Source organism: Diadema antillarum, unplaced genomic scaffold (assembly GCF_040938485.1).
Source record: "Diadema antillarum isolate AM-2024a unplaced genomic scaffold, OU_Dant_1.0 scf00000071, whole genome shotgun sequence".
In the NCBI taxonomy this organism is placed as follows: Eukaryota; Metazoa; Echinodermata; class Echinoidea; order Diadematoida; family Diadematidae; genus Diadema; species Diadema antillarum.
In genome coordinates this window covers 649470-677259 of record NW_027270960.1, presented here as the reverse complement: position 1 = coordinate 677259, position 27790 = coordinate 649470, and the positions used below count along the sequence as shown (strand labels likewise).

The 27790-nt window shown below is 39.2% G+C and overlaps 1 protein-coding gene across 1 annotated transcript; it reads right to left on the bottom strand.

Moving 5' to 3' along the window:
- On the bottom strand, window positions 1-26566 carry LOC139716962 (uncharacterized). Its single transcript, XM_071628487.1, has 25 exons — window positions 26320-26566; window positions 24928-25051; window positions 23350-23507; window positions 22424-22612; window positions 21956-22104; window positions 20487-20589; window positions 19873-20034; window positions 19127-19411; window positions 16951-17154; window positions 15494-15661; window positions 15015-15172; window positions 14046-14199; window positions 12755-13063; window positions 12164-12331; window positions 11387-11704; window positions 10811-10918; window positions 6246-6419; window positions 5609-5923; window positions 4833-5003; window positions 3953-4237; window positions 3339-3545; window positions 2860-2968; window positions 1640-1791; window positions 1105-1236; window positions 1-320 (listed from the first exon to the last, which is right to left on the bottom strand). Exons 1-25 carry the CDS (start codon window positions 26516-26518, stop codon window positions 1-3), a joined length of 4821 nt encoding a protein of 1606 aa, XP_071484588.1. The 5' UTR covers window positions 26519-26566.
- Window positions 26567-27790: the final 1224 nt, after the last annotated feature.

Here is a 27790-nt window from a genome sequence, read left to right as displayed (position 1 = left end):
TTACGCTGAGCACTTTTCGTCATCCTCGGCCAGCGGATCAAGACGTCCATCACCGTAACTGAAGTTGAACTTTGCATTCTCATCTCTGGCTGATATGATGAAGTAGGATACTTCAATGAAGCTAGGATCGGCGAAGACAATGAATGCTGGGCAACGCTGGGTGGTTTCTAGATCAAATATTCCCACCATAATGGCGCCATCTTCGACCGCAAACCAGAGGTAAGGTGATTCCTCACTTTCTAATGCAGCGCCCTCTTTGGTTACCACTGGTATTATTCCGCGCCGAATTTCACTTCGAGAGGTAGTACCTGCCCTGAAGACTTAATAAACAAAACAATACAAACTTTTAAGTACATTTTTCTTGTTCTTAACGAGTGAGTTCAGGAAAAGTGCAATTGAGACAAGGTCACGGAACGTGTTTTAGTTTTTATTGGTTTTGCTTTGTTTTGCTTCTTGTTTTGTTTTTGTTTCTTTTTTTTTGGGGGGGGGGAGGGGGGTTTCAAAGACCAATCGTACACCGGAGTTGTTTTTCGGGGGGGGGGGTTCGGCTTTTTGTTTGTTTTTGCGACTTTTTTAAGAACCACCAAAAAGAGACACTGCATCCCCCTCCCTTAAAAAAAAACAAACTATAATAATAATGAATGAATACAGCTCCTTATACGACAACACAAAGTAAAATGAAATAATATGGTAATCCTGCTGTGTTCCGACAGGACTAGATCAGCAGAGTTACAGCATGAAGCTAGGCAAAACAGTATGAGCTACATGCAAATTTCAGAACAGCAAGATTGTTTTGATATCCAGTTTTATTGCCGTTTAGGGGCTACCAAGTTAAAAAACTTTGTTGGAAATGTGCTTCACTTATGTAGTTGACTGCGTTTGGTTAATTCCTGGTGTGCATTCCATGGGAACAGGTGCATACACATTACATGACGTGGGACATATCGTAGGTTTCCATGAAAGTCTTCAACTGATATAGAAATTCAGATACAATGTACATGTATTGAATGAAAATTGTCCCATGACTCGTCGTACAGAAAGCAAATTGCGTTGCTGCCAATGCGGAGGGCAGGATAACATGCAAGGATCTTTAGAATGGCTCACCTATCTCGTATACGTCTTTTCCGCGCTCAGCTTCTGCATACAATTTAATGCACCATTCTTTGGTCGTGACCACCTGTACAGCGTAGAACCACGGAGCAGGGGCGAGCTGGTTGAAATTTTCCGAGGTGGAGGCTAGGATCAATTGATGGAATCGAAATACTGCTGTAGTGCATCAGTCTTTTTTATGTTGAAATCAGGAAATCGTTATAGATGTGCAGTCAGCTGTGGTTATCAAATTTGTGGTTCATCACCAGGAATATTGACTGGATGTTGAAGATTAATCATGTATGCCTAAATTATGTATAATATATGCATGAATAAAAGAGCATGAAAGCAGAAATAGTATCAAACAGACGTCAACCATTTGAGCCATGCCAAGGGTGATGTAGTTCTCTGTAGTTATTTTATGTCCTCATCCTTCAACCCAATGATGAGTTTTATGCTGTATATTTTAGTGATACATCGTACTAAACGACATTAACAAGTCCTGATTATTCACTCAGTTCTCGTAATCGCCTCTGAGATCTAAACATACCAGGATAGAACGTGAACGTAGCAGAACTCTTCAAGCTAAACCCTGCAAAGCTTGCAGGCAATTGATCTGAATCCGTCCATTCTAATACAGGATTGGATGAAAGTTCCTCATATAGTTTCAGCGTTCCATCGTAGAGGGCGACCCATAATTGCCTGTTGGAAGAGAAAGAAAACTATGTGATTTTAGCAGGAATGGGAAACGGGAAACATTGAGTCACCTAGGCAAAATGAATACAGGCACATTGTATCAACTGCATCTCGCTAGAGTAACCATCAACAGCAATGTAGCTCTACGTCATGAAACATCGCAAGTAACTTTATAAAGCTTGTGTGTAAGCTAGTAAGCTGGAAAACCGGTCTCTCACCGGGCCTGTCTAATTAACAGCGGTCTTCCGGTGTGATCGCTACAACCACAAACGTAATTATGCAGTGTGCGTCTCGCATTTCTAACAGAACTGCGAGAACATAAGTCTAGTTCAAGTTTCTCCGAGTGGAAGACCACAGTGAGTGTCTCATTGGCGTGGAGACCAGGGCCCCATTTCATAAAAGGTTCATACGATAACAACTCTTGCTGGAATGGCAATTGTCATGGTGACGACAAGAATCCAGTTTCCTGATTGGCTGTTGCTATTGAAAGTTGCCATTCCAGCAAGAGTTGTCATCCTAACATCTTTTATGAAACAGGGCCCAGGTCATGACCTGTAGCGCCTCGAGTCTCGCTGGTAGTGGAGACGTCTCTACGACGTCTTTTGGAGACTAGCCGGGTCTCACGGGAGTCGCAAGAATATCGAACATGTTCGATTGTGTGTGTGTGTGTGTGTGTGTGTGTGTGTTTGCGATTCTTTTTCCAATCTCCAGTAGATGGCAACCTATACCTGCGACGATGTGGAGACGTCCGCCGCATCGCCGAGACGTCTCCTCAACTAAGAAGACGTCTCGGAGACGTTGCGGCGACGTTCCGCCATTTTCGGGCGAATAATCACTTTGTCACAAAACCCCGTTTTCCTGTTTTGTGTTTGTTTTAACCCAGCGCAACACGTTATTTAGCCTCTTATTCACTATAGACACGTAGACCTCGCATATATACTAAACATTACGTACACAAGAATAGGTACTATACAAAGAGAAATTTGATTTACATTGGCGTAAAGAATGTTGATACATTGTAATATCTTTCTGACATAGTGGTAACAGATGGAAAGTTGTTCAATAATACATTACTTCTGATTTTCCGCCGAGATTAATCCACGCGGCTCGTGAGCTTTGGACACGACCTTGCAGTCACCGCATCTTCGCAGCTTGATATCTTTGCCCTCGGTACCTTCAAATGCTGCATTCGAGTAGAATTTATCACATGCATGAGGGGATATATCAATGAAAGCCAGTAACCTGGTAGGCCTTCTACTGGCATGATAATGTTGCACTTTGTAAAAATTGTTCATAAATGCGATTGGTCGGTTCCGCTTTGAATAGCCGATAAGTCATAACGACGACATCATGAAGCATTATATTCTTTTCATTGTAATCAGTTGCAAAGTTAAGTTGGCATGTATGAACATGATGAAGAAGATACTAGATTTCTTCCTTCTGATATTACTGTAGAAGCACAAAGTTAATGAAACTACGAGTGTATTACTTTCTTGTCTGCATGTGATGTCAATGTCCTTATACTTGTGACATGTGGTATGTGAATGGCTCACCTATTTCGTATTTCTCGTCCTCCTGGCTTTCCCTCGAAGTGAGAATAACGTAAATACTACCTTCTGCCGATACGCTAAACCGACAGTATTTGCCGAAGTAATTCTGATCGAGCGGGATGAAGGTATAGTCGAATGTCTCCATCAGTTGTGTCTGCTCCGCGATATGCGCGTTGAAGATATCTACGTCATGCGTTGACTCAAGGTGACCTTGAGAAAAACAGAGTGGTGTGTTCACAAAGATTGCGGAACCGAGATTATGTCAAGTAGCCACAAAACATGTTCATTTGCAGCGAAATACTTATAATCAAATAGTACCAGCCTAGGATTCGTCACTTTTCTTGCGTTTTCTTTTCTCTCTTTTTATCATGATGCATATTATTTGATTTTGATTGAGGCAAATATGAAAATATTGAAACATTCTACAAAGAAAGTGTTTCAAACACCGCAATAAATGAGACAGTGAATAACACAAAAATACAGAGAAATAGTTCGTCACTTGCGATGCAAACGGCACGAGTTATACAATCGCATATAACACTTACACATATAATACACACACATATAAAAGATTGAACGAGTTGAAACGAAATTACAATCTTTTTGATAATGCATACCACTGATGGAACTGTAGTAAAAGTATTTGTATGACATCCAGTGATAGGCAGACTTTGCGTCACCGCTGGCAAACCATATGTATTTGGCGCGTACAGGTTCCTTCAGCTCAGCAACCATAAAGTGGTCACTCCCATCTCTTCCCACTTCCACAATAGCCCCATCCACCTTCACCCAGAATGTGGAGTTCTGGACAACGGAAATGTGGCCAAAGTGAGAGTCCGTCGAGACGATCTCTTCGCCGTTTCTAGAGATCAGAGAACGTCTGTTATCACCGACATCAAGCCCTGAAGAGACATAAAAGTTCATCGTCGTTTACATGGGTTATACTAATCATGTATCAAGAATCTATGGTGTGCGGGTTTTTTTTTTAAATATGCCACCCAACAAAAATATTGTGTAAGTTTAAGATGCAAAACACCGCGGCGAATGATACTTTCATAAACGAACGCAAGCTATCTGCGTTTGCATACCAGAATATAAAAGACACTGATAAGTAAATTATTCACTGTGCGACAATGTCTGAATTTATCTCGCAGTCGCATGAATTGATGATCACTGAAATGGGACCGATAGAGTAGCCTGAAATTCACTCATTTAATTTCTCAATTTCAAATATATCTGTTGTAGAAGGAAGGACAGCCCGGCCTCCCACACCCTCCCCTCATCCTCCCCCCGCTCGGTCGCTTCGAAGTTGGGATTCTACCTAATTTTGAAATCAAAATGTGTGATATCAAGTATACGATAACGATCTAATGGCAGATGTTTATGATTCGATATCACTTTGTTGGTCAGATACTCTTTTACCAGTAATGAAAACACTCTCATAGGTCAGAGCAGTCAGTGTCATTGGTATTGACATCGACTATTAGATTTACTCACGAATTTGCATGACGTCACTGCCGGTCGTATATTCAGGGTTGTTGGATAGGCCGATGAGGGCGTTTTGTTGAGCAGCTACACTGAAGGAAAATTTCATTTCTTCCTCATTTCTTACAGCCATGTAAGTGCTTTGGTACCTTCCTGTGCTGAATAATGTAATTTGCGTGGTTCCTGTAAAAAAGGAATAATACAATAATTGAGATGAAGTTAATGAATGCAACTAGGCGTAGATATATTGATCGAAAAATATTGAGTGTTGAAAGTGATGGTTGTTTCACTTTCTATAATTTAGATTTTTAGGTTAAAACTTCACCATCATTTACAACTGCGATGTTACCTTCAAGCATTTTGAAGGAGTTCTATAAAAACTATATAGGCATAATGTTAGCGTTGTCAACAATTAATTCTTTCTTCGTCGGTCCAGTTTCATTTCGAATCTTTTATACCTGAAGTGTACATCAATGACAATGACAATGACATAACATTTTCATTAGCTCTAACAGTGTTATTTCTCCTGTCATCATCATTATCATAACCGCTCTTGTGGAAGCATTATGTTGGGTGTAGTTTAAGCGTAGATTCTTGAATTGCGGATCCTATAGTTTGGAATCCTACCAAGCGTGCACATCCTTGGACAAGGGTCATCGTTACCATTGTACGCCTTTTGATTGATGTGATAGCATACTAAATCGCTTTCCTTTTCTGTGTTTCTTCTTATTTTCCCTGCTCATTTTTTTCCTTTGCCATTATCTTGATATTTCACATTGGGTACTTACCAGAGTAAAACAGGAAACGATAGACCACCCAATGCCCAACCACTCCAATGGTTCCAAAGCCTGCCATCACAGCACTGAGCGGTTCCTCGTCCTCGTAGTCCATTATAACGGAGTCCTTGTTTACCATGTCGCCGGCAAGTCCGAGCCGTATTTTCAGTTTGTTTGTGCTGCTGCACAAAACCAATTCTACGAAAAATTTCATGACACCGTTTGCCTTCAAGAGGTTTGGAGTCTTGACCGTGAGACGAGCAGGACAGTAGAATTTCGAGGAACACCGCATTAGATGGGTCTCGCTGTTTCTGTTAGCCCCTATGTCTGTTGGGTTTGTTAACGTTGAGTCAAAAAACGAAGTGTCTCAGTGGATGAAGATCAAGATACCTGTTTGGACGTCACTTTTTAGACTTTTATGGATTACATGAAAACTTATTCATACAGATGTTAAAATGAGGAATAAGTCTACTTAATTGCGATCTTCTTTGCAATTTCACAAATTATAAATTTGAAGCGTAATTCATTAAATCTTTGCCTTGCGTCATTATTGCAAGTTTATCTCATCTTCACATAAACGATTGTATGCTCTTCTTGAAATCTCTGGTTCAAGTCGGTTCGAATGAAAACATTCGGTAACCACACTCACGGATCTTGTAACTCGGGTGGTCCACTGAGTCACTAGATGAGAGAGCGACAACTGCGTCAGACTGTGCTTGGAGCAGGAATTCAAATCGTGACGGCCTAACTGGAACGATTGGTCCAACTGCATACTGGTAGTGATCGATGAGCTCTGCCGAAGTCTCGAAGATCACCTTGTCCACTAGAAGGTTATCGTATTCAATAAATAGTGACAAAAGCCTGTCATTTTAGCGATCATAATTGGTGATGGATATTTTAGATATGAATGTAAGAAATAAATGTGGACACATAAAGGAAGAAAAGAAAAATCTTTTCAGTATTTCAGGGTCGAATAATTTCATAGTTATATGAACTAGAAATTCAGTCTGCAGACCAGTACGTATTGTATCACTGATAACCACTTTTTTGTACGCAATTGTTTTTTTATGCCTCCGCCAGTACGAAGTGGTGCCGGAGGCATTATGTTTTCGGGTTGTCCGTCCGTCCGTACGTACGTCCGTATGTACGTCCGTCCGCTTTCGTTTACGCGATAACTTGAGTAATATTGACTGGAATTTTACCAAACTTGGTCCAAGTATAAAGTATGATGGGGCAATTATTTGATAAGTTTTTGGGTGAAATCGGCCAAAGGTCAAAGGTCAAGGTCAAATCATGACATTGTATCCGTTTTCGTGATAACTGAAGACTGGATAGAGCAAATTTCACCAAACTTTGTCTGAGGATGATGTATGATAGGACAATTACTTGATTAGTTTTTTAGTGAAATCAGACAGAGGTCAAAGGTCAAAGATCAAGGTCAAATCCTAAAATTTATCTGTTTACGTGATAACTCAAAACTGGATGAAGCAGCTTTCACCAAACTTGGTCCAAGGATGATGTATGATGGGACAATTACTTAAGTAGATTTTAGTGACATTGGCAAGAGGTTCTTCTTCTTCTCGAGTCACTACACAAGTCCTGTCCAGTGCAGAGCGCAGGATCTGGCCTTGGTGTTGAAAGTCTCCAGATCATTGACAGTGCATGGTTCTGGTAGGAGGGGGCAGACCAAAAGATGTTGCATTGTCTGGTCCTGCTCGCAGTTGCAAGGAGTTTCTCCATCCCTATTGTAGCCCCATTTCTGCATGAGGACTTTGCATCGTCCTGTTCCTGTCCGTAGGCGATTCAGGCATGACCAGGTGGGCCATGCCTCACTTGAACCCGGAGGGAGTGATTCACTTGGTCCATAGGAGAGCTTATATGCGTCACAGACTGGAGGTGGTTGGACCATAGGGTAATCCTTCGACCGTGGGCGGTGCCATCGAGGGATTCGGTTGAATGGAGAAAACTGCGTCTGGATTTGAGTCTCTTTTTAGCAGGTTCACGATTGTAGAGTGGGTGGCGAGGGTTAACTTCTTGCTTGGTTTTCTCCATCTGTGCTGAGACCTCTCGCCTGATGTGTGGTGGGGCAATACCACACAGTAAGTAAAGGTCATCTACTCTTGTTGGTCGCAGACATCCAGAGATAGCTCTGCAAGCTGCATTCAGGACTGGGTCGATCTTTGCAGCATGGGATGACCTACACCAGACAGGGGCTGCATACTCGGCAGTGGAGAAGCATAGAGCAAGAGCTGTGGTGCGGATAGTTTTGGCATCTGTTCCCCATCTTGTATTAGCAAGCTTCTTCAATATGCTGTTCCTTGCTCCAGCTTTTGCCTTGGTCTTGGCAATGTGCTCCTTGTAAGTAAGGGAACGATCCAGTGTGACGCCTAGATAGATCGGCTTATTGGTGTGTTTAAGCCATTTTCCATACCATCTGACCCTCAGTTGTCGGTTAGCATCTCTGTTCTTAAGGTGGAAGACGCTAAGTTGAGTCTTCTCAGGATTTGCACGTAGGTGATTTGTGGCATAGTAAGGAGCTAGACCTGCCAGAGCATCACTGAGTGCTTTTTCCACCTCTTCAAAGGATTGCTTCTGTGAGGCAATGCAGAGATCATCAGCATACAGGTAGCTCCTTGTACTTGGATGGATTGGTTGGTCATTCGTGTAGATGTTGAAAAGAAGCGGGGCAAGGACGCTTCCTTGCGGGAGACCGTTTTTCTGTCTCTGCCATCTGCTGCGGGTACCATTCAGATTCACGTAGAACCGCCGGTTTGAAAGCAGGTTCTGGATCAATTGTGTCAGCTTGACATCCTTGGTCATCTCAAAGACTTTCCTTGTTAGAATCCTATGGTTCACTGTATTGTAGGCCGCAGAGAGGTCAACAAAAGCTGCTCCAGTTATCAGTCCTTCCTCAAACCCATCTTCGATGTACTGTGTGAGATTCAACAGTTGGCCAGTACAGGACTTTCCTGGCCTGAAGCCTGCCTGCTCGGGAATGAGGAGCTCATCTACAAAAGGGGCGATACGGTTGAGTAAGAGCCTTTCAAAGAGCTTGTATGTGTGGCAGAGCAGGGAGATAGGTCTGTAACTCTTTGGGCTGGCTGGGTCTTTGCCTGGTTTGAGTAAGACGACCACTCTGGATTTCCTCCATAGCTTTGGCAAGGTGTTGTCACTCAGACATTTGTTCAGCAAGAGGTCAAGAGGTCAAAGGTCAAAAGGTCACGGTCAAATGCTAAAAATGTTGCTATTTCCCCCATATCTATGCAATGCCCAAAGGTATTTTCTTGAAACTTGGTGTAGACATGTACTACTGCGTAAAGATTCTCCAGAGAGTTTCATGTCATAAGGTCAAAGGTCAAAAGGTCAAAGGTTAGGTGAAAATGTTGCAATATCACTTTTCTCACAAAAGGTTCAATGTATCTTTATGGAACTTGGTACATACACATGAACTGACTGGCAGGGATTATCTAGGGAATTTAGGGGTCATGGGTCAATAGTCAGGGTCAAAGGTCAAGGTCAACTCCTCAAAATTTTACTATTTCTCTCATATACTAGTATATGCAATGCTTGCATTATTAGTTTTAAAACTTAATATATACATGCATTACCTAATGGAGATTCTCCCGGAAATTTCCAGCCAGAAGGTCAAAGGTCAAAGGTTAAGGGTCAAAGGCCAGGTTTCAATGCCCTCCCCCCCCCCCAAAAAAAAAAAAAAAATCTATTTTGTACTGTAATTACACTCTTTCTTCATACCTTGGAAATTACTCAATGCATAAACTTATAAAAGGGTCCGTCAGAATTCAAGTAAAAATTCTCAATTCCCCAAATATGTGTACCTGCACTCTTAGACAATTATAGCAAACCCAGTTCAAGGAAAATGAACATTCAAGACATTTCTGACAAACCTGTCATTTCAATATTTTGCCAGTTATGTGAAACCTGTCATAACACATTGTGAAGACATTGTACCATACACCTATTGGGAGAATCATGCATTATGGCGGAGGCATCAGTCGCCATAGCGACATTTCTAGTTTTTTTCGTAAGGAGGATGGGTCTATAATCTGTAGTAATATTTTCATTTGTTGCTTTCTGCTATAGCATTCCCAGTTTACCTCATGTAGAGTGGGGTTTTTTTCGTCGGTGTAGATTCATGCTGATTTCTTCAGTGTCATATGAAATGGTGTTAAGCGCTAGAAAATACACTCAGCAAAACAAGAAAGTAAACACTTTTTCGAGTTCATAATTTTCACAGAATATTTTGATGAAAATCAATGTGTTATATACCATATTAAAGGTAATTTAATTGGCTATCAACCTAGTAGGTCAATATAAAGGGAAACTTTACGCATGAGTGAACACATTTGTTTTCGTCCTTCATTGTCCTTCAAGGCACAAAAGTAAAAATTGCAAAAATAAATAAATTTGCAAATGCCTTTTAAGATAACAATGATAACAAAAGACCACTTTAACACGAGAGACATGAATGAAATAGCAAAAATAAGTTTTCGTTCTCTTTGTCTCTTTATAACCTTAAACAATATCAAAGTCGGAGACTTAAGGGGGAAAATAAGAATTTTCTGTCAACTCAAACTTCAAATGACATAGGGAGTAAGGGCATAAAGATGATTAAATGAACAAGATATCTTTATTTCATTCATTCAATTTAGTAATTTGTGAATTCATGTGACAAATTCAAGAACCAAATATAATTTACATTTTTTTCAATTTGAGAAATCAATTCAAAATCCTACCTTTTTTTGTTACTATTGCTTTATTCATTCAATTTGAATTTGGATTGACAGAAAATTCTCCAGTTTCCGGCCTCCATTATTTTTAGCTTTTATTGATCTTTTGGGCTTCAAAGATATCATAGAGATCAAAGGTATGTTTTTGCGACCGAATTCATGTTTTTTATTGTCTTAAATTTGTCTTTTGTTCATATTGTTACATGGAAGAGCATTTATGCATGAATAACAACTTGCTTATTTTTGCAATTTTTACTTTTGTGCCTTGGAAAAGATAAACAAAGGTGTTCATTCATACGTAAAGCTTCCCTATTTATTGACTTAATCAGTTGATAGCCGATTAAATTACCTTTCATATGGTATGTAATACATTACCATTTAGCCAAAAATTCTTTTCTTTTTTGCTGAGTGTATCATAATAGGACGTATCATCAGTTTCTAATTTAAGTGAAATAGATCTTTTTACCTGGGTCTTCCTGAAGCGTTGGTGGCGGCCTTGAAGGCGCAACTGAAGCATCAGTGAATATTTGCCTTGTAGCTGTCGTCAACGGGTGTTCTGGTGAGGCTGTAGGGGCTACATGGCATTCAATTTTTATCGAGGAGTTTAGTCAATGTGTATACAGAGCACCAGCACCAACACCAACGGAAGGCTTATAACATCTAACAAAAGCTATAGCAAATGTGAACTTCACATAAAAACCTGCAGATCCTAGGCTTTTAACTGGGTTCATAAGCACAGCATATAAGAAGACAGGAAACCGTCTGCTCGTCATTTCCGTGGGGGAAAAAAAAACATATCAAAATCAAATCAATAGTGATACAGACGTAATATAAGATCCACGGAAAATGAAATTCCAAATAATTGTATTCATTATCAAACGAGAATGATATATGTGATGAAATTCCACAGATAGGAACACAAGAAATTGCTGCAGAATAAAAATCTAATAAATGATGTAAAATATACATTTTATTATTACAAAGAGTTAAATGAAACAAAACACTTTACAGCCTACAGGGGTGAGACTAAAATTTGAGCTACCAGCATTTGTTGTCGCTTCTCTCGATGCCGACCACAACCCCGAGCATTTGACAGTCCGGAAACCGACGTAGGTCACATGGATCGTGTCGTGGTCTTCGAACACGAGGAGGGTAGAGCTGTCGGAATGGAGGCTGCCGACCAGGTTTACCCGACCAAGCCGGGCTGACAACATCCCATCTCTACGAGAGAGTTCTAGGAAGAAGTTGGCTGAGACTACAGAGCTTAGGATGCCTGGCGTATTGACCACGTGTAGCGACCTGCACACCTTCGATTTACATTTGTCGAGCACAGTCTTTTGATTGCGCTCCTTACCAATAGCTGGAATCCATTGGGTATAAACAAACATATTTTCAGTTACCACATTACGTTTTCCCACTTTTTAATGGAATTATTTTCCCAGATAATTACTGATTTCAAAGAAAAAACAAGAGATACAGCTGTACCTCCGTGTTTTAGTCCAATTTTCATACAGAAATAAGCTGAATGCCATGCACTTAGCTGCTTTTGTACGGTGCAAATAGTGAACTAAATTCATCTAACACGTTATCAGATTGACCAGGTATTAATGTTTACTTATTATAGTCCGTTTTATTTTCAATTATCGCTGTGAATTCTATAACATAGTGTCAAATAGTTTACCACTGGCTTTAGTTGGTACTTGGGCTAGTTGGTTCCCCAAGAAAAAATGCTTTGGCCTGATAGCTAGCCAAGCTAGGCAACGTGTTTTAATCGTGCTTGTAAGACTTATGTGAAAGGATGAGTATAATTCAAACTCACATAATGTGTAGTTGTCTGCAGTGAGTGAGGAGTGCGATGTGAACACGACTTCAGCGGTACAGTCGGCTTGGACAGAGAACTCGATTCGCGATTGCTCGGCGGACGGGAAAGGACCCAGTCCGAATACGAAATCCTCCGACGCTGGAGTTACAAAGTCTATGATATCGGCTGTTTTGAAGAAATCAGTAAGCAAAAAATGATGTCATGCTTTACTTTATACATCTTCAAAGCTTGAACTTTGATATTACACTTAAATATATCTACACTATTATGACAGTGTCCATTATCAATCGCCTTAGGACAAATTGATCGCAGCATCATTTATGCAAAGAAATTGCAAGGGGGAAACCGGCATTGTCATGCTGTTCGGGAAAAAGAAAAGAAAAATAGGATCGTGGTCGGATAGTGATATCATGTGTGCCGTGTTCAGTGGTATGTATCAAGTGGAAGAACTTTATATTGCCTGCATTCTATCTTCATTCAACTTTATAACTAGGTCTGTAGCCGGACGAAGGAAAGTCATTACATGATGTACTATCATTAATGACAATTTGGCAATGACTTTTCTAAAATTCAAATGGGCTTACATACCCTCGAATCGAATGAAGCGATTGATGGCCCACCTCCCCACTGAGTATGGCGTCCCGAAACCCATGGTAACAACAAGAGGCGGATTGGAATCAGTGTAAACAAGAATATTTTCATCGCTGGAGTCAAGCCCGCCAGCCTTGCCGAGTCGGACGAATGGCGCCCCTTTCCCACCGAAGCTCACTTCCAGGAAGAAGTTTGTGGCTTTCCGCGGCACCAGCACACCGTTAGCCTCTCTCACTTCTAACAGTGTACAGTTTCTTGCCTCGCAGCGACGAATGATCACCTCCCTGTTGCTGTTCGCTCCAATTACTAGAAAAAAAGCAAGCAACAAAAAGGCAAGAAATGCAGTAATTTTGTTGATACATATAATCTTCATTATGCATATCTTGAAAAATAAGTTTCTTATTTGGCGAGGTTGAATAACAGCAACAGACAGCATACAGCTTCGTTATGGACGTAAACTGCCGAATGCTTATGGGAGATATCGTGGTTTCTATATGGGTATATCAACCAGTACGTTTTACGAAAATCACCCTGTGACTCATTGTGTTACCTATTTCATATCGGTCGGGTTCTTCGCCAGAAACCGCCTTTCCAGACAGAGAGATGACTGCATGCTTCACGGACTTCACCGAGAATTCAAAACGTGCGACTCCTCTTAATCCAGTATCTTCTGCTGCCTCTCCATAGCGTGAAGGAGAAATCAGGTGATATCCCCCTCCCGCTTTAGTAGTGAATGTCTCCACGTCCTCTAGAGTAGCCAGTAAGTGATGGTTCAACAAAAGTACTTTCACAATGAGACAAGGAAAAAGATTACTGTAATTGATTTTCCTGCAATGTTTCACCTTGATTTATCATAACTACATGCGGCGGTTACCTCCTCGGCTTCAGGAGGAGCGCTCATTGGTGTGTTTGACGTTGCTGAAAGGATATTGTCTTTTTATATCGGAGATATTAGACCCTACACACATTCTCAAATGTATTTCATAAAGTGTATTGAAGCGTCCTATTTTTAAAACTTTATACTACGGCTCATTTATGGGCAATATGAGAATATGATTTTCTTTTATGTTAAAATCACTTGTAATAAGCCTGGGCCCTTTCAAAGAAGAACAAAACGTCAAACCAGTTAAAGTAATGTGTCCGCCATTAAATGATAATATTATGTTTTATGAGTCATGTATTACCGGCACAAGAAATCTTTGTTGTTATGATATATTGTAGACCAGCATGTAAAATGAATCGCGTTTGTGGGGGGGGGGGGGGGGGGGGGGGGGTTATGCAGTCTTACCTGGCAATAGTAGTTTCTGATAAAGGGTCCATCTGCCCCATGTTTCGTAAGTTCTGACTGCAACGTACTCGATGTGAATCGGATTTTTATCCTCGTACGAGACTAGCAGTCTGCTATTCGACGTGTCCAGGAAGCCTCCAGTGCCAACCCGAATCTTTATGAGAAATATATAATCTTACTTCTGCCGTTACAAATTATTGACGTGAATGTTAGTGAAAAAACTACAAAAAGACAATAATGAATAATGTATTCCAAACGGATTGGAAGAGAAGAAAGAAGTGACATAAATACGGAGCAAAACATGTGGACCTGTGGTGATGCCTGTCATAATTGCACTAACATTGTGTATTATGTTTCTTTCACTCCTCCAAAAACCTGTCTTCCTGCAGTGCATAATTGTAGATTATCATTATGTTCTTTTACCTCGTTGCAGAAAAATGATAAATGAAAGAAAGAGGTCGATTTTTTTTCTGCTTAGGCACCCTGGGCCTGTATCATTATTTCATATCCCCTTTTACAATCCTGTGAACAACTACAGCAATCATAAGAAATCGAAATTCTACAGAAGCATCTTCAAAATTGGACACTGTTGAACTGTTATGCAATTTAATATGTATTACTAGTAAACGATTTGTAATGAAGTATAAGCCATATGCTTTTCCAGAGGCCGTCATCAAATTCAAGCTTCAATTTAAAATGACGGTCTCCTGCATTTTGTTTGTATTAATTCGATTGTATAATCAATGATGTTCCAAATGTTCTTGTGTGATTATAACTCACTTATACAATGTTTTGTTGTTGGTACTTTATAAGTGATTATATTCATATTCATTTTGTGTTGGATATGACACGATTAGTGTTGGAACATTGTTTGCTACGTTGTATAAACTTTGTGAAAAACGCAGAAATCAAATCAAAACAAATCAAATCAAATGAAATTTGTTTTATAGTAACAAGTTTAATCAGTACCTGAATAGTGCCGTCGAGCGATGGAATGACTTCGATGAAGAACAAGATTTTCTTGATGGATTTGAGGATGTACGGAGTGTCCTCGCTTACGACGGTGTAACATTTAGAGTCCAGGCACTTTTTAAGCTCAGTCTTGACGTTGCCTTCTGCCCCGATCACTGTCGTAAATGAAGCGACAAAGTATCTCAGAAATGACCAAGATAATATGACTACACGAAAACTCCCTATGCAATATCGTTAACTACATTTCAGCTGCACATTTTCTATTTTTGATGAATCACAATTCTTGATAATAAATCAATCCCAATATACTATGTAAAAGAGAACATTATCATAATGTATGTTCGTTTCAATGATTGTGTGTGTTTCCCTTGACACCCGAAGAAAAAGGGAAAAGTTAATCATTCGGTTGTGCTCTCATGAAAGGGATTTGTTTTGTTTTTTTTTTCGGACAAAGGCAGTAATTGATGTTCACTTACAGATTTCATAGTAACTTGTTTCCGAAATGTTCTTAGAGAGAAGCGCCACAGCAGCATTCTTTTCAGCCTGGACAGCAAACTGGCCTCTGCTACCAGTCCGTAGGTCGAAAGGACCCACTTTATAACGGTAGCCCTCATGGCCGTTTGTCGTCACATTGACGGTGGACACTGGTGAATGACAACGTGAATAGAGAAATGGCTTAAGACATGTGACAAACCGCCTAATGTTTTGTGTGTATGTACATGTATGTATGTACGTATGTATGTATATGTAATATACAGTGTATACATATCCTGTGCGTGCATCCATACATACATACTTACATAGGCCTACATAAACAGGTGTCTATTACGTACACAAACGACTTAGATTCCAAGCTTAAATTTCTGTCTCTTGGCTCAGTGTCTTTAAAGGTTCTTTGAGAAGTACGTGTATATTGATATGATTGTTTATTACTGAGAGGGATTAGATTCCATGAGATATTTATTTTTTACAATCATTTGTTGTACTATTCTGCAAAATAACGCAGTATAAATTGACGGTTAGGACAATGTTTTTTCAAGAAATACATGTATCTGTGTTTAAAAAAAAATAAGAGGTTTAATATCTTAGGACTTCAGACTTTGTTTTTCTTCTTTGAATATGTTCACAGTAAATTCCACGACGTGTAATTATTTAATGTTGATATCATGTTATTCTCTATTAAAGAGATATCAAATTACTGAAATTGGTCAGGATAAAATTTCAAGACCAAAGTTATCAGTGTCAGACAGATATGCTCTCTATTGCTGTGATATACGAAGATATACATTTTTTTGAATCACTTTCACTTTCCATTAAAGGGACTGTACAGTAATGGTTGAGGTGGGGATTCAGGTGTATGACATTCATAAGTGAGATAATGAGAAAACTCTTATGAGATATGAGGGAGCATGTAATTTTAAGAAGGATTCAACGTTTATTTGATGAAAATTGGTTTTCAAATGGCTGAGATATCCCAAAAAGTGATAACAACAAAAGGCGACAGGCCACGCCTTTTATTAGGATCCCTTTGTTTCACCTTGTTTTTGGATATCTCAACCATTTCAAAACCGATTTTTATCAAATAAACTTTTGATACCCCTTAGAATTGCATGCTCTTTGACATCTCATTAGTGGTTTCTGAATATCTCGCAAAACGTTAAAAGCTAAATCCTCACCTCAACCAGAACTGTACACACCCTTTAATTTGGATAGGATAGTCTTTATATTTTCTTTGACATTAAAGGAGATAAATTCAGGCATCTCCCTATATGTGCTTAGGTCTATGTAGTGAGCACAATACTCTAAAAATAGACACAATTTGAAGATGAAATTGTCGTCAATATTTGTCAATCACATGCCACTTTTCTTTCAGTGATATGTAATGTTAGATTATATGTTTGCAGGATTTATTGTCATCACGTTATGTACCTACCTGATACGTCAACTATTGGATTGATGTCCGACTCTGCAGGCGGTGATGGAGTATGATCACCAGTGTCCCCGCGTTGGGTCGATGCTCTTTCGGCGGGTCGTCCGGAAAGCGGGGATCTCGTGTAAACCCGTCCTTCGGTAGGAGATAACGTGGACGCTGGGTTCAATATCTGAGGTGGTAAAGAAGTCGTTTCTTCGGGGTATTCTGGATTTGAAAGCAAACAAGTATATTCACATAAAATTTACATCCAAAAGCTGCTCAAGAATTGTCCGAGGAAAAAGAAAAGAGGAATATAGTATGCCGACGAAAAGAAGGCGGTAAAACCGAAACATATACTATTGTAAGGAGAATTTGAATAAGGTAAGACAAATATCAAAGAAATCGTGACCGCCTGACTTCAGTCAAGTCATCACGGAGGCGCTGTCAGGCGTACCGTCAAGTTTTATCCTATAATAGTCGACATTCGGGTGGCAACCTGCGCTCCGCTTCATATGTTTCTCACTTGTTAAGAGCAATGAAAGGTATTTTGTTCTGTGACACCAACCGAGACGACTCATCAGCCGTCAGCCATGAGTGAGATGACTAAGTGACACTATATCCAGATTAACGTTGATAAGAAGAGTAAAATAAGATCCACTAGACTGGGTGATGAGTTTCTAAGTACATTTTGACGAACGCACGAAAACTGCCGTATTTTCCCCCCACTTTTATATGTCTCCACGAAACAGCGTTGTCGGTGGCAACCACCCCCCCCCCCCCAAATGCAAATTAGATGAGCTGATTTTGCCATGGTCTCACAAGTCTCCCATTGACCCACACACTTTCATATCTTTTTTAGTGAAATCCAAAATATTGTGTCGTTTGTATAAAATTATCATAGTGTTGTAATACTAGTGACAGGGAAAGGTTTGCAGTTCCTAAATTATTCACTCAAAACATGATTCGTATGATACTAATAGTGACCGTTGCTGATTATGTGTACTTTGATAAGAATGTCCATTGCAATACGCAACCCACTAAATAAAGGATGATATTTGTGCATGAAATCACGGAAAAGTTTGCCAAAATAGTAAGAGTTACTGATAAGCGTCCAAAACCAGATTAACAAACTGTTTGAATGCCAGAGCTGCCTGTACAGATAGAGTATGGAGTGTTATGAGGCTTCCTTGCGACGGCCGCTGAGTATTAGCTACTTGGAGGTGTCGGTATGGTATACGTGGTTAGCGTATATAATTATAGGTAAACATGCACCGGGACAGAGAGGAGAGAATTTTATAAAGGAGGAGGGTAAAAAGCAAAGAAAAAAAAAACCAATAACCGAACAAGAGGTAGGCATTGGAGCTTTAGCGAACCTCGGAGTAATAGCAAAGATTCGAACTTTTTTTCCCCCGACACTATCAGCGGTGCTTTTTCAATGTATATTTGGCTAAATTTGGGTTCACTATCCTTTCATCTGCCATGACACTTTTTATCGACATATTGAAAGTTGAATGATATTGTGATTTTACTTCTAACTTGTTTGGAGATTTTAGCCATCAGCCATACTTTATTGATCGTGGCACGATGAAGTCTGCTCCACTGTTTTGAATGACTATTTCGTCACGCCTTCTCGACGAACCTATTCATGATATTCGCGGTGAGATCCTATGAGAGCTGCTTAAGATTTTAAGACTTTGAACTCAGCGTTGACTAACGACCGTGGTTTGCCGTAGGAAAAAAAAATCAAACCTGGAAACAACCATTAGATGATGCCGACGTTTCTACGTGCTTTGCTACAAGTTTATGACTTTTCCTAGTATCCTACAATCGACAGTTACCACATGGTGAGAGTGACACTTTAGGTATCATTAGATAACATGTTAAAAAAAGTTCTACATGATAACGTGATAGCTACTTTATCTAATCTTAAGGAATACTTCTAAAAACAAGCGATCTGGACTTGCGAAGATTCCACGCAGCTACAGACAGACAAAAGGCAGACGCGTTCTATCAACATTTTCACATTGCTAATGTTTAATCCCCATGCATTTACATGAGCATACAATATATATGTGGCATTTACTGACAGGTGAATGGTAGCGCGAAAGCTGTAGAAGTCCCAACCTATGGAAATATTGGACTATACCATCAGTACATTTTTGAATAGAATACAAATGAAATGAATTGTAGTGCTAACCTTCATGACCGATGTAGATCAGGCCAAAGAAGGTCCAAATATCGATACCGTCCCCTGATTGCTGCAGACCGACGAAGACAAAGCTGTCCCGGTCAATGTCAGAAAGATGAAACAGTGGCGTTTCCTCGCCATCAACGCCGAAATCGAGATCACTTCCGACGATTTTTAGAAAGAAATTGGTACAGTCGCTGAGGCTAAGGCGCTCTCCTGAGTACGAGGCGATAGCCACTCCGTCTTGTATCACGTCTACACGATTGGTGCCGAGAATATCACTGTTTGTGAAAGCTATCAGAACATTCAAAATGACAAATCACATGAAAGTCATAAACTTATAACCATGGTTCTTTCTTGACAGATTCAAAACTTTGTGAATAATAAATAAATAACAATGGCTTTCAACAAAGAAAGAACAAACACAGAAATAGGTGAAAAACATAAAATGAATTTTCTCTTCATAGAGGATGAAACTTCTCGATGTGCTTGAAACGAAATGTGCTAAATAATTGAAATACATAAAAAAAATACTAAAGTCTCCCTGTTACGAGTCTATGATTACATCCCTTCGAAAAAAAAAATTATGCAAACTCTCTGTCAGCTGGTTTGGAAGAAAATTCTAGTATTCACCCTTATCTCTCCAGTCAGGGGAACAAGATGGGAGTACAGACTTCATAGCATCATACAATTAAATGTCAAAAACAATGTAGTCAAATATTCAATGATTAAGTCAACGGTTATAATAAGCATACCAAATCTGTAGCCAGATGTTGCTTCGAATTTTCGTTCAGGGGAAAACAGGAGGGAGGTACGACCATGGACGAGTGCGGTGAAATGTAGTTTGATGTCGCCGGGCGGGATACGGATGTCATAGACGGGCGTTTCGGAGGCTTGCAAATATATCTGCACTTCACCTGAAAGGTTGATTTCATGAGCAAATTAGGACTTCTAGAGGGAATGGTGGATTGATCCTTTTAGTGTAATCCCATGTGTAGTTAATACCTTGTCGGGTATGTTCATCAGTGTACAATTCCTGCTTTATCTGATGTAACTTTAAGTATTTTAGTATATAAAATCACATATAATATTATGTCAAATTCTTACCAAATCAGGTTTGGCATTGTTGTCAACTGAATGATTCAGATTCTATACGGCGCTTTAAATATGTGATATTAATGAACTACCGAATGAAGCGTAAAAGGATATATACATTTATCGATACACAATAATTGTCTGAATGTGTTGGTTCAAATGTATTCTCTATTTTTCCTTTGCTTTGTCGAACTTTGAAATTCGCATATTACCCTTGGCATGCTGGTCATACAAAACATGTACAATCATATCAATTAAACACAAGCGTTCCAACCTTCTGCAGCTGGAGAAACATTGTAGAATATCCACTTTGACGTTTCCCCTTTCAGGTTTCCGAAGTTGATGTATCGTGGCAGTGGCTTCTCTATACCCTGAACCTAAAGAGAAAACACGTTTGCTGGCTTACAAGTAAGTCCCATCATCTTTTACTTCCTATTCGTCCGTCAATTGTCCGTCAAGTATCTTCGTACAAGATTATCTCAATGTTTTGAATATACATGTACTTCTTGTGTTATAACATAACAAATCAAACATTCGGTAACATTACAACCAGTGATTTGAATTTCGTCATATAAATTGAAATCAGGGTCATCAATGGTAACAAGGGTTTCGAAAGATTCTTACCCGATCAATAATGATAGAATGGTAAATCATCCCTTCTTTTATTCTAGTAATATCCTTCACAAGAGAAATCTCGTTCAACCATATATTATAGCCCGGATTATTTTGAAACTGCATCTCCTGGTGGGGGCTAATTTGTCCCCCCCCCCCCCCCCCTCCCATCTCCACCATTTACAGACCAATCGGACAAAACTCGACGTACCGGTGTGGTGTCCCAACATGTATTTCACAATAATTCGCAGTCAAATTTATGATATTCTCAAGTCATCCCATTAATTATTATGCATATATGCTAATTTTCCGAAATTCTGTTTTGTTTTTTGTTTTGGCATTTTGGTTATAAACCGGCGAAGATTTTTTTTTCTACTTGTATATTGTAGAAAGGTGATGTAAAATGTATGTTTGGACAATACGTAATTTAAAGTTGGAAAATGCTTGCTCAAGCGTATAAGAGATTATATACATTCATTACCACCCAGATAGTAGAATTTCTTTTGTTTCTCTTTGTTTCCTAATTCAAATTCATCTCTTGTTTTTATTTGATTATATATTACTTTGTTTTTTATAATTTTTATATCGTGTTGTACAATAGTTCATGACAGCGAAAATTGATGTTATCTGAGGAAAAACAAACAAAAATTATTTTGACAATGCTTTTTGTAAAACCCATCATAATTATCAAGGATTGATTTGTAAAGAAAAAAAGACAGTGTTGATGGGGAATTTCAGGCTGAGACAAATAATAGGCAATCACACCAATGCTTTGACATGATATGTAAACTAAATAGCCACTTTTAAATTAATGCCAACGCTGTTCAAACAATTTGTTTTTATTCCTGTTACATTCCATGTAAGAGGGCAAAATGAAATTGGCATTAGCTTTTATTCTCCCTGGAAGAACAGCCATTCCATGTCCGATTTTATCCAAAGAATTTTGCATCTACCTTTAATGATGGAAACCAATCTTTTGTGTTTCCATCCGTCGTAAAGCACAAAATGATAAGATTTGAATTGATTAAGAGAATCTTTAACGAAAAATAGAAAATGACTTATTTATCAATAACGAGGCAGCAGTTACTGCAAAATAAAAAAAGGTACCTCTAAAATAGGGTCTTCGCCAACCCTTCCCACAATCAGACTCTTTTCTTGTTTTTTGATGTATAAACTGGCGTAGTCCTCAGTTGACAGGAAGTTGGATTCATGTTGATCGATGGCTTTCTCGTCGAAAAGCACAGATGAATATCTTTCCGCCTCGACCACCTGGTCGAAAACTAATCGCAGTAAACATGTAGACTTTTTACTCTCTCTTTATTTATTCAATGACTGAAATGACATTATCGATAAAATCACATATCATGTTGCTGTTCGTAAACTTACATTTGTACTAACGACTATATATCATGATAATATTCTGCGTGATGATGATCCATTGTTCATGACTTGAACTATACGTTGGTGTAAACTGTAATCAGCGATGCCTGGTAGAGTTCTTAAAAGATGTATGTATGTATGTATGATTTTATAATTAATTACTTGATTATTACTATTATGAACGTTTAATCTCAAGCAGCACAGATAATATTTTCATACTAAACGTGTAGCTTTCTTGATCCACGGGAAGTGGTGATAGGACGAGAAAAGCATTTCCTGATGTAAGCACGTCAAAACGAAGTTCGAAATCTTCAGACGATAGTGGTGAGAAGGGGTATATCCTCTGCGTATCCCCGGAGGTGTGGTATGAGTAAAAGTGAGCTTTCTCGTGAAACGGATGCAGTTCATCTTCACAAATAAAAAAAAGACATTACATTTGTAAGATGTTTCATGCGATGACAAATTTGACAATCACGTACACTTTTAAATTCCCTAAGAGCAGAGTGTACATTCCAAGTGTCGGCCTGCCATTTCTATCTAATCGTTTGATTACAAGTTTTAAAGGCATTATTCACCATTTGCGGATAAAACAAAAATCCAGTTTATGTGCTTCAAAATAGTTCTAATGTGAGCTAGGAATAGAGACAACCAATGTAGAAATGTCAATTAGTGTAATCAATGTCAAATATTGTTAAATATACAAAATGTGAACAATAGCTATAATAAAATTGTTTCTAGAATAAAGTTATGGGTTTATTGAGAAAGACAGTGATAATTTCTTCTTTTTAAGGCTTTATTGCGAAAGTTTTATACAACATGATGTTTTGTGATACAACTGACCTATACATCATGATTCAAATGTGATAACTCGAACATTTCTTAAATCACTACTCCCAATGGAAAATAATACCTTTAAGAGATTATTACACCAAAAGTCTTTCCGGCCAGAGGCAGACAACAATCATACAAGCCTATCCAGCGTCCAGCTATCCATTTATTCTCAATGTAGTAAGAGTTTGGAGGTTGAGTTTACTTGTATACTGCAGCCCGTTTTAACTTGTCTAATAGTTTGTCGATGAAAGTGAATGCATGGGTTGGAAAATGGTAGGGGGCCTAAATGGTGAAGGAAGGAAATGGGGTCCTACCTGCACTCTCTACCAGCACGTTATAAAATGTCCAGCGGCCTGGCTCTCCCTGTTCGGTCTGAAAACGAATGTACTGAACAGGTTTGTACTGCACTTCATCAATGGAGAGTAAGGGCGACTCCTCCTCTCGACCTATAGACAGCTGTTCTAGGTGATACCTGCATATAGGATGATTCAATTACCTCATTCAATTACTTTCTTTACTAAACTAATGCTTTACATGATGTTGAAGGGTGATTTTTTTTTCTTTGGGTGGTGGCAGTGTGGTCCAGTTACACACGAAAATATATACAAACATAATAATGATTATAATCACACGTGAATAACATTTAATTGTGGCGTTATCTAGAAGGTTCATTTTTCCGAAGATTTGTAAATCCGAAAATGAAATAGGGTTCGTTAGTCCAAAGGTTCGTTAATCCGAAAATGAAATAGGGTTCGTTATTTCGAAGGTTTATACATCCGAATATCAAATAAAGGTCGTTATTCCGAAGGTTCGTTGGTCGGGAAATTGAATAAATTTCCTTTTAATGACCTCTAATGATATTGTTTATATGTCATGTATGGCTCATCCTGATGATCTGTGGGAGAGGGGAAGGGTGCTTATAAGGAGGACTCAGGAGAAGGAATATACTTTACTTTTTATATATTATCAATAACAATTACAGATTATGACTGTATTCCAGTACGTCACAAAGTGTGTGTATCATGTGTGCTTGTGCGTGTTTTCTACATGTCTGTGCGTGCATGTGTATATTATATAGATATTTATTATGTGTGTGTGTGTATGTCTTCATTAGAAGACATCCTTCCATTTTTGTAATAAGGCCGTATTTTTTCACTAAATGAGGTTTTATTTCATTTCGGAATTACACACCTTATTTCATTCTCGGAATTACGGACCTTCAAAATAACGAACTTTCGGAATAACGAACTGTAACCCTCCGTTGCTTTCCACCGAATTTCCGCGCCCCAAACCGCACCCCTCCGAACCCCTACCTCGTTCTGTCGCTTTACTCCCTCTGAAAGGCCCATTTTTTTTTCAATATGGAATAATAGAAAAGCCCAGTAAATATATATATATATATATATATATATATATATATATATAAAGGGACCTGCAGCACTACGATATCAAAAGTTTAATAATCTATATTGCGTACGTTCATAAAAATTTACATACCAAAATTGGTTACTTGTTGTGTTGTCGAGATTTTGAAGAGAGCAAAACTTAATGTAAGATCTGCGAATGAGCAGAATGAGCAAGTTCTGAAAATTATGCATTGTATGTCTAACGCATGCAATTTAGTGAATCATGGCTGGACCAGGTGGCAATTGGAAAATTGTATTTTCTACCCCTCCCTTTCGTGTCTTGGACCACAAAGATGTACGGCACAGTGTCACCTATGATCAAGGTAATATCAGAAATTACATTGTCTGAAAGCGGCCTCTAGTTTCTATACGCATTATCTTTCTAAAAAATCCACATTTCACTGTTAGAATGTCGGTAGGGGAATAGAGACTTCACAATCTCTTGTATTGTATCGAAAGTTGAGGTAAAAGCGTAAGACATCTTACCTAATATAGAATGGTTCGTTGGTAGAGCCACTGAGGATATCTTCGTCTAGGGATACAAGAATGTCCCCACGAAGTGAGATGTACGAAACTGGGCGCTCTGAGTCATCAGTGCCATCGTCGAAAACTACAGCAGCAAGAAAGATATCCAAACTACCACCTGAATTAGTTGATTATGGCCTTCAACTGTGATTCTTATTTCCATTAGAATAAAAGGTTTATTTGTGAACAACTGACATACAAAGAAAGTGAAATAGCCCCCTTGCGAAATCGGCACGTATATCATCTAGTGTCTCACCAGCTTGTAAGATCGATTTGTGGACACTAATCAGTCTCAAACAATGAACTTAACTTTGCTGTGGTTTCAGCGATTACCCACAGATTAGTGAAACACTCAGTAAAAAGTTTAAGAGAAACTCGGAAAACTTGTTCAAAGGACATGCATTTGGTAGTCTGGTAAAAAGATAAGGAATATCACCAAATATTCATTTTCTAAGACATCGCCAAAGCATTTGGCCTAATTGCTCCAGAAAGCGCAGAAATGATAATACCTGCCCCAATATATCTCAGTTACTGTAATGTACATTATTCATTAAAGATGGAGATGACTGATACGTACTAGTATGTGGAAAGCATTGGCCATTCGGCACCATGAAAAGCTACAAAATATGTTCCGGTTTGGCACGCACTTGTCCCATACGCACTCCCCAGACGCCACAAAGTTCTTTTGGCACTGTATGAAGAAAACATAAGTTGCTGCCAGCTGACACGTTTGGTGCAACGGACATCGTACCAAACTCCAGATTACTTTCAGCCCATGTAGGTACGAGGGTGCTTGGACAGAGTATTATATAAAAGTTTTAGTTCTGATTGTAAATTCTAAACGCATTAGCTTTGGAACATAATCAAGCGTCGACGCGGCCCTGTGACGTAAATGAATTGTAATAACATTATCTAGCCAGAGATGAGAGTGATATGGCAGAGCTGCATTGAGATCTTGGCGGGTGAGACATCAACGGGTGTTAATTGGGGAAATGTTCGAAAGGAAGTAGTACCAAGGAGGTACTAGGCAAAGCCTAGTACCTCCTTGGTAGTACTGACTTTGATAGTATTAATTCATGCGCAGCGCCAAACCTATATTCAACGTTATACCTGCGTGTACTTTGAGCAAACGCGTCGCTATGTGAATTGGATTAACTTATCCAAACCTTCTGTCTCAAATACGTCTTGTCTATTTGGAAACTAGGATAATCCTACATTGATCCTGTTTGCTTTTTTGGTATATCAAAACTCTGAACGTGCTCTTTGCACTTAATCCCACATAAAGTCCCACACTGAAACATCTTCGCACTCTCGTCTGTAAGAATCAGTCATTGTGGATAGTAATGTTTTTACCAATATTGTAGCCGTCAGTATTTCCGGTGGGCGAGCTGGCAAACATGATACGTGCTTGGCCTTTAGCTTGCAGACTGAACCTAAGCTCGTACTCGCCCGTTGTATGACTGTGTACTGCAAACGTAGATGGTGTATTCCCGTCAGTGTAGAATACCTGTAAGGCTACAATAAGAGGCATTGTCATGTGATGAGACAGCATACAGAAAAACGGAATACCCAGATAATGTTGATAGTTTTATCGACAGAATGAGAATTTGGCAGTGCGTTTTATCTGTTTCATTTCACTTTCAATTTTCACAACATGTGGTGTTATATGGACAAGAGCTGCGTTACGGCCTGCAAATAAAAAGAAAGAATCGTGACAAATGAGTCGTACGTCATTATTACTGTCAGTTTTCTTCTTTTTATCGTCAAATTCATTTTCTGGTGTTTTGACTAACAAGTGATTCGGTCTTACCTCCTCCTTGAAGACAATCTGGTATCTCTTCTATGACGTCAGTGAACCCTGAAAGGCAGTGTTGAAAATGTTTGTACACACATTATGTTTCCACGCTTTCAACCTTCCCTGTCAAAACATAACGTTTTACATAGCTCATCTGGACCATGGGTTCAAGTTAGCTTTTGTGATTATCTAATCTATTTTTTCTCCGTCTTCTGTCGTCCAGTGTCCATAGAAATGTGATCATATTTCATCGTCTTCCTTTGCTGAACCCTTATGTCCAATTTAACTAAACTTAACAGGATTCAGTCTTAGGGATAGGTAATTCAAAGTTGACGAAATGTTACAGCATGTCCCCAGCAGTGGGGCCAGGACGAGGACAAAAAAGGCCACAACTCCTTTAATTCAACAATTCAAAGATCTTCTTCACACCCATATGTAGGGAAACAAAGTTGTATATTGCCAGTTAGATACTCTTTGGGGTTAAGAAATATATTTGTTAACGCTCTCCATGACAGTGGCAGTGGTAATAACTATGAAGGGAACAACAAGTTTTGGTTGGGCCAACTGATCAAGTGTAACTAGTTTCGTGATGTACGTGAAGCTTCAAAGGGTTACAGCATGACACAAAACTTGTTCAAAGTATACAACAAGCGTTCGGCACGCCTAGCGGCCAAATCTGTGTGCGTTGAAGCCGTAATCTTCTTCAATAATAGTAAAACATCCAAGTTGTGTTGTACATAGTTCGATCGATACTGTTACGAACATGTTTATGTTGATAGTAACAGCGGTGGCCTCATGACCTCTGAGGGGTGACATTTAGAAATGGAAAATTAATAGTCCATTTTCCCTCTAGTCTTCCAAAGACCTGCGTGATTGATGCTTAGAAGGGATCATCCTGGTTGGGGTTCTCTACATTTTACAAGTCTCCCACAATGGGCTCGAGAAGCTTGGCCCAAAACAAAACACTGTCGTTAGAGTAGGTGAAGATATCTTTCATGGAATAGATAACCTTTGTTCATGGGAGATCCG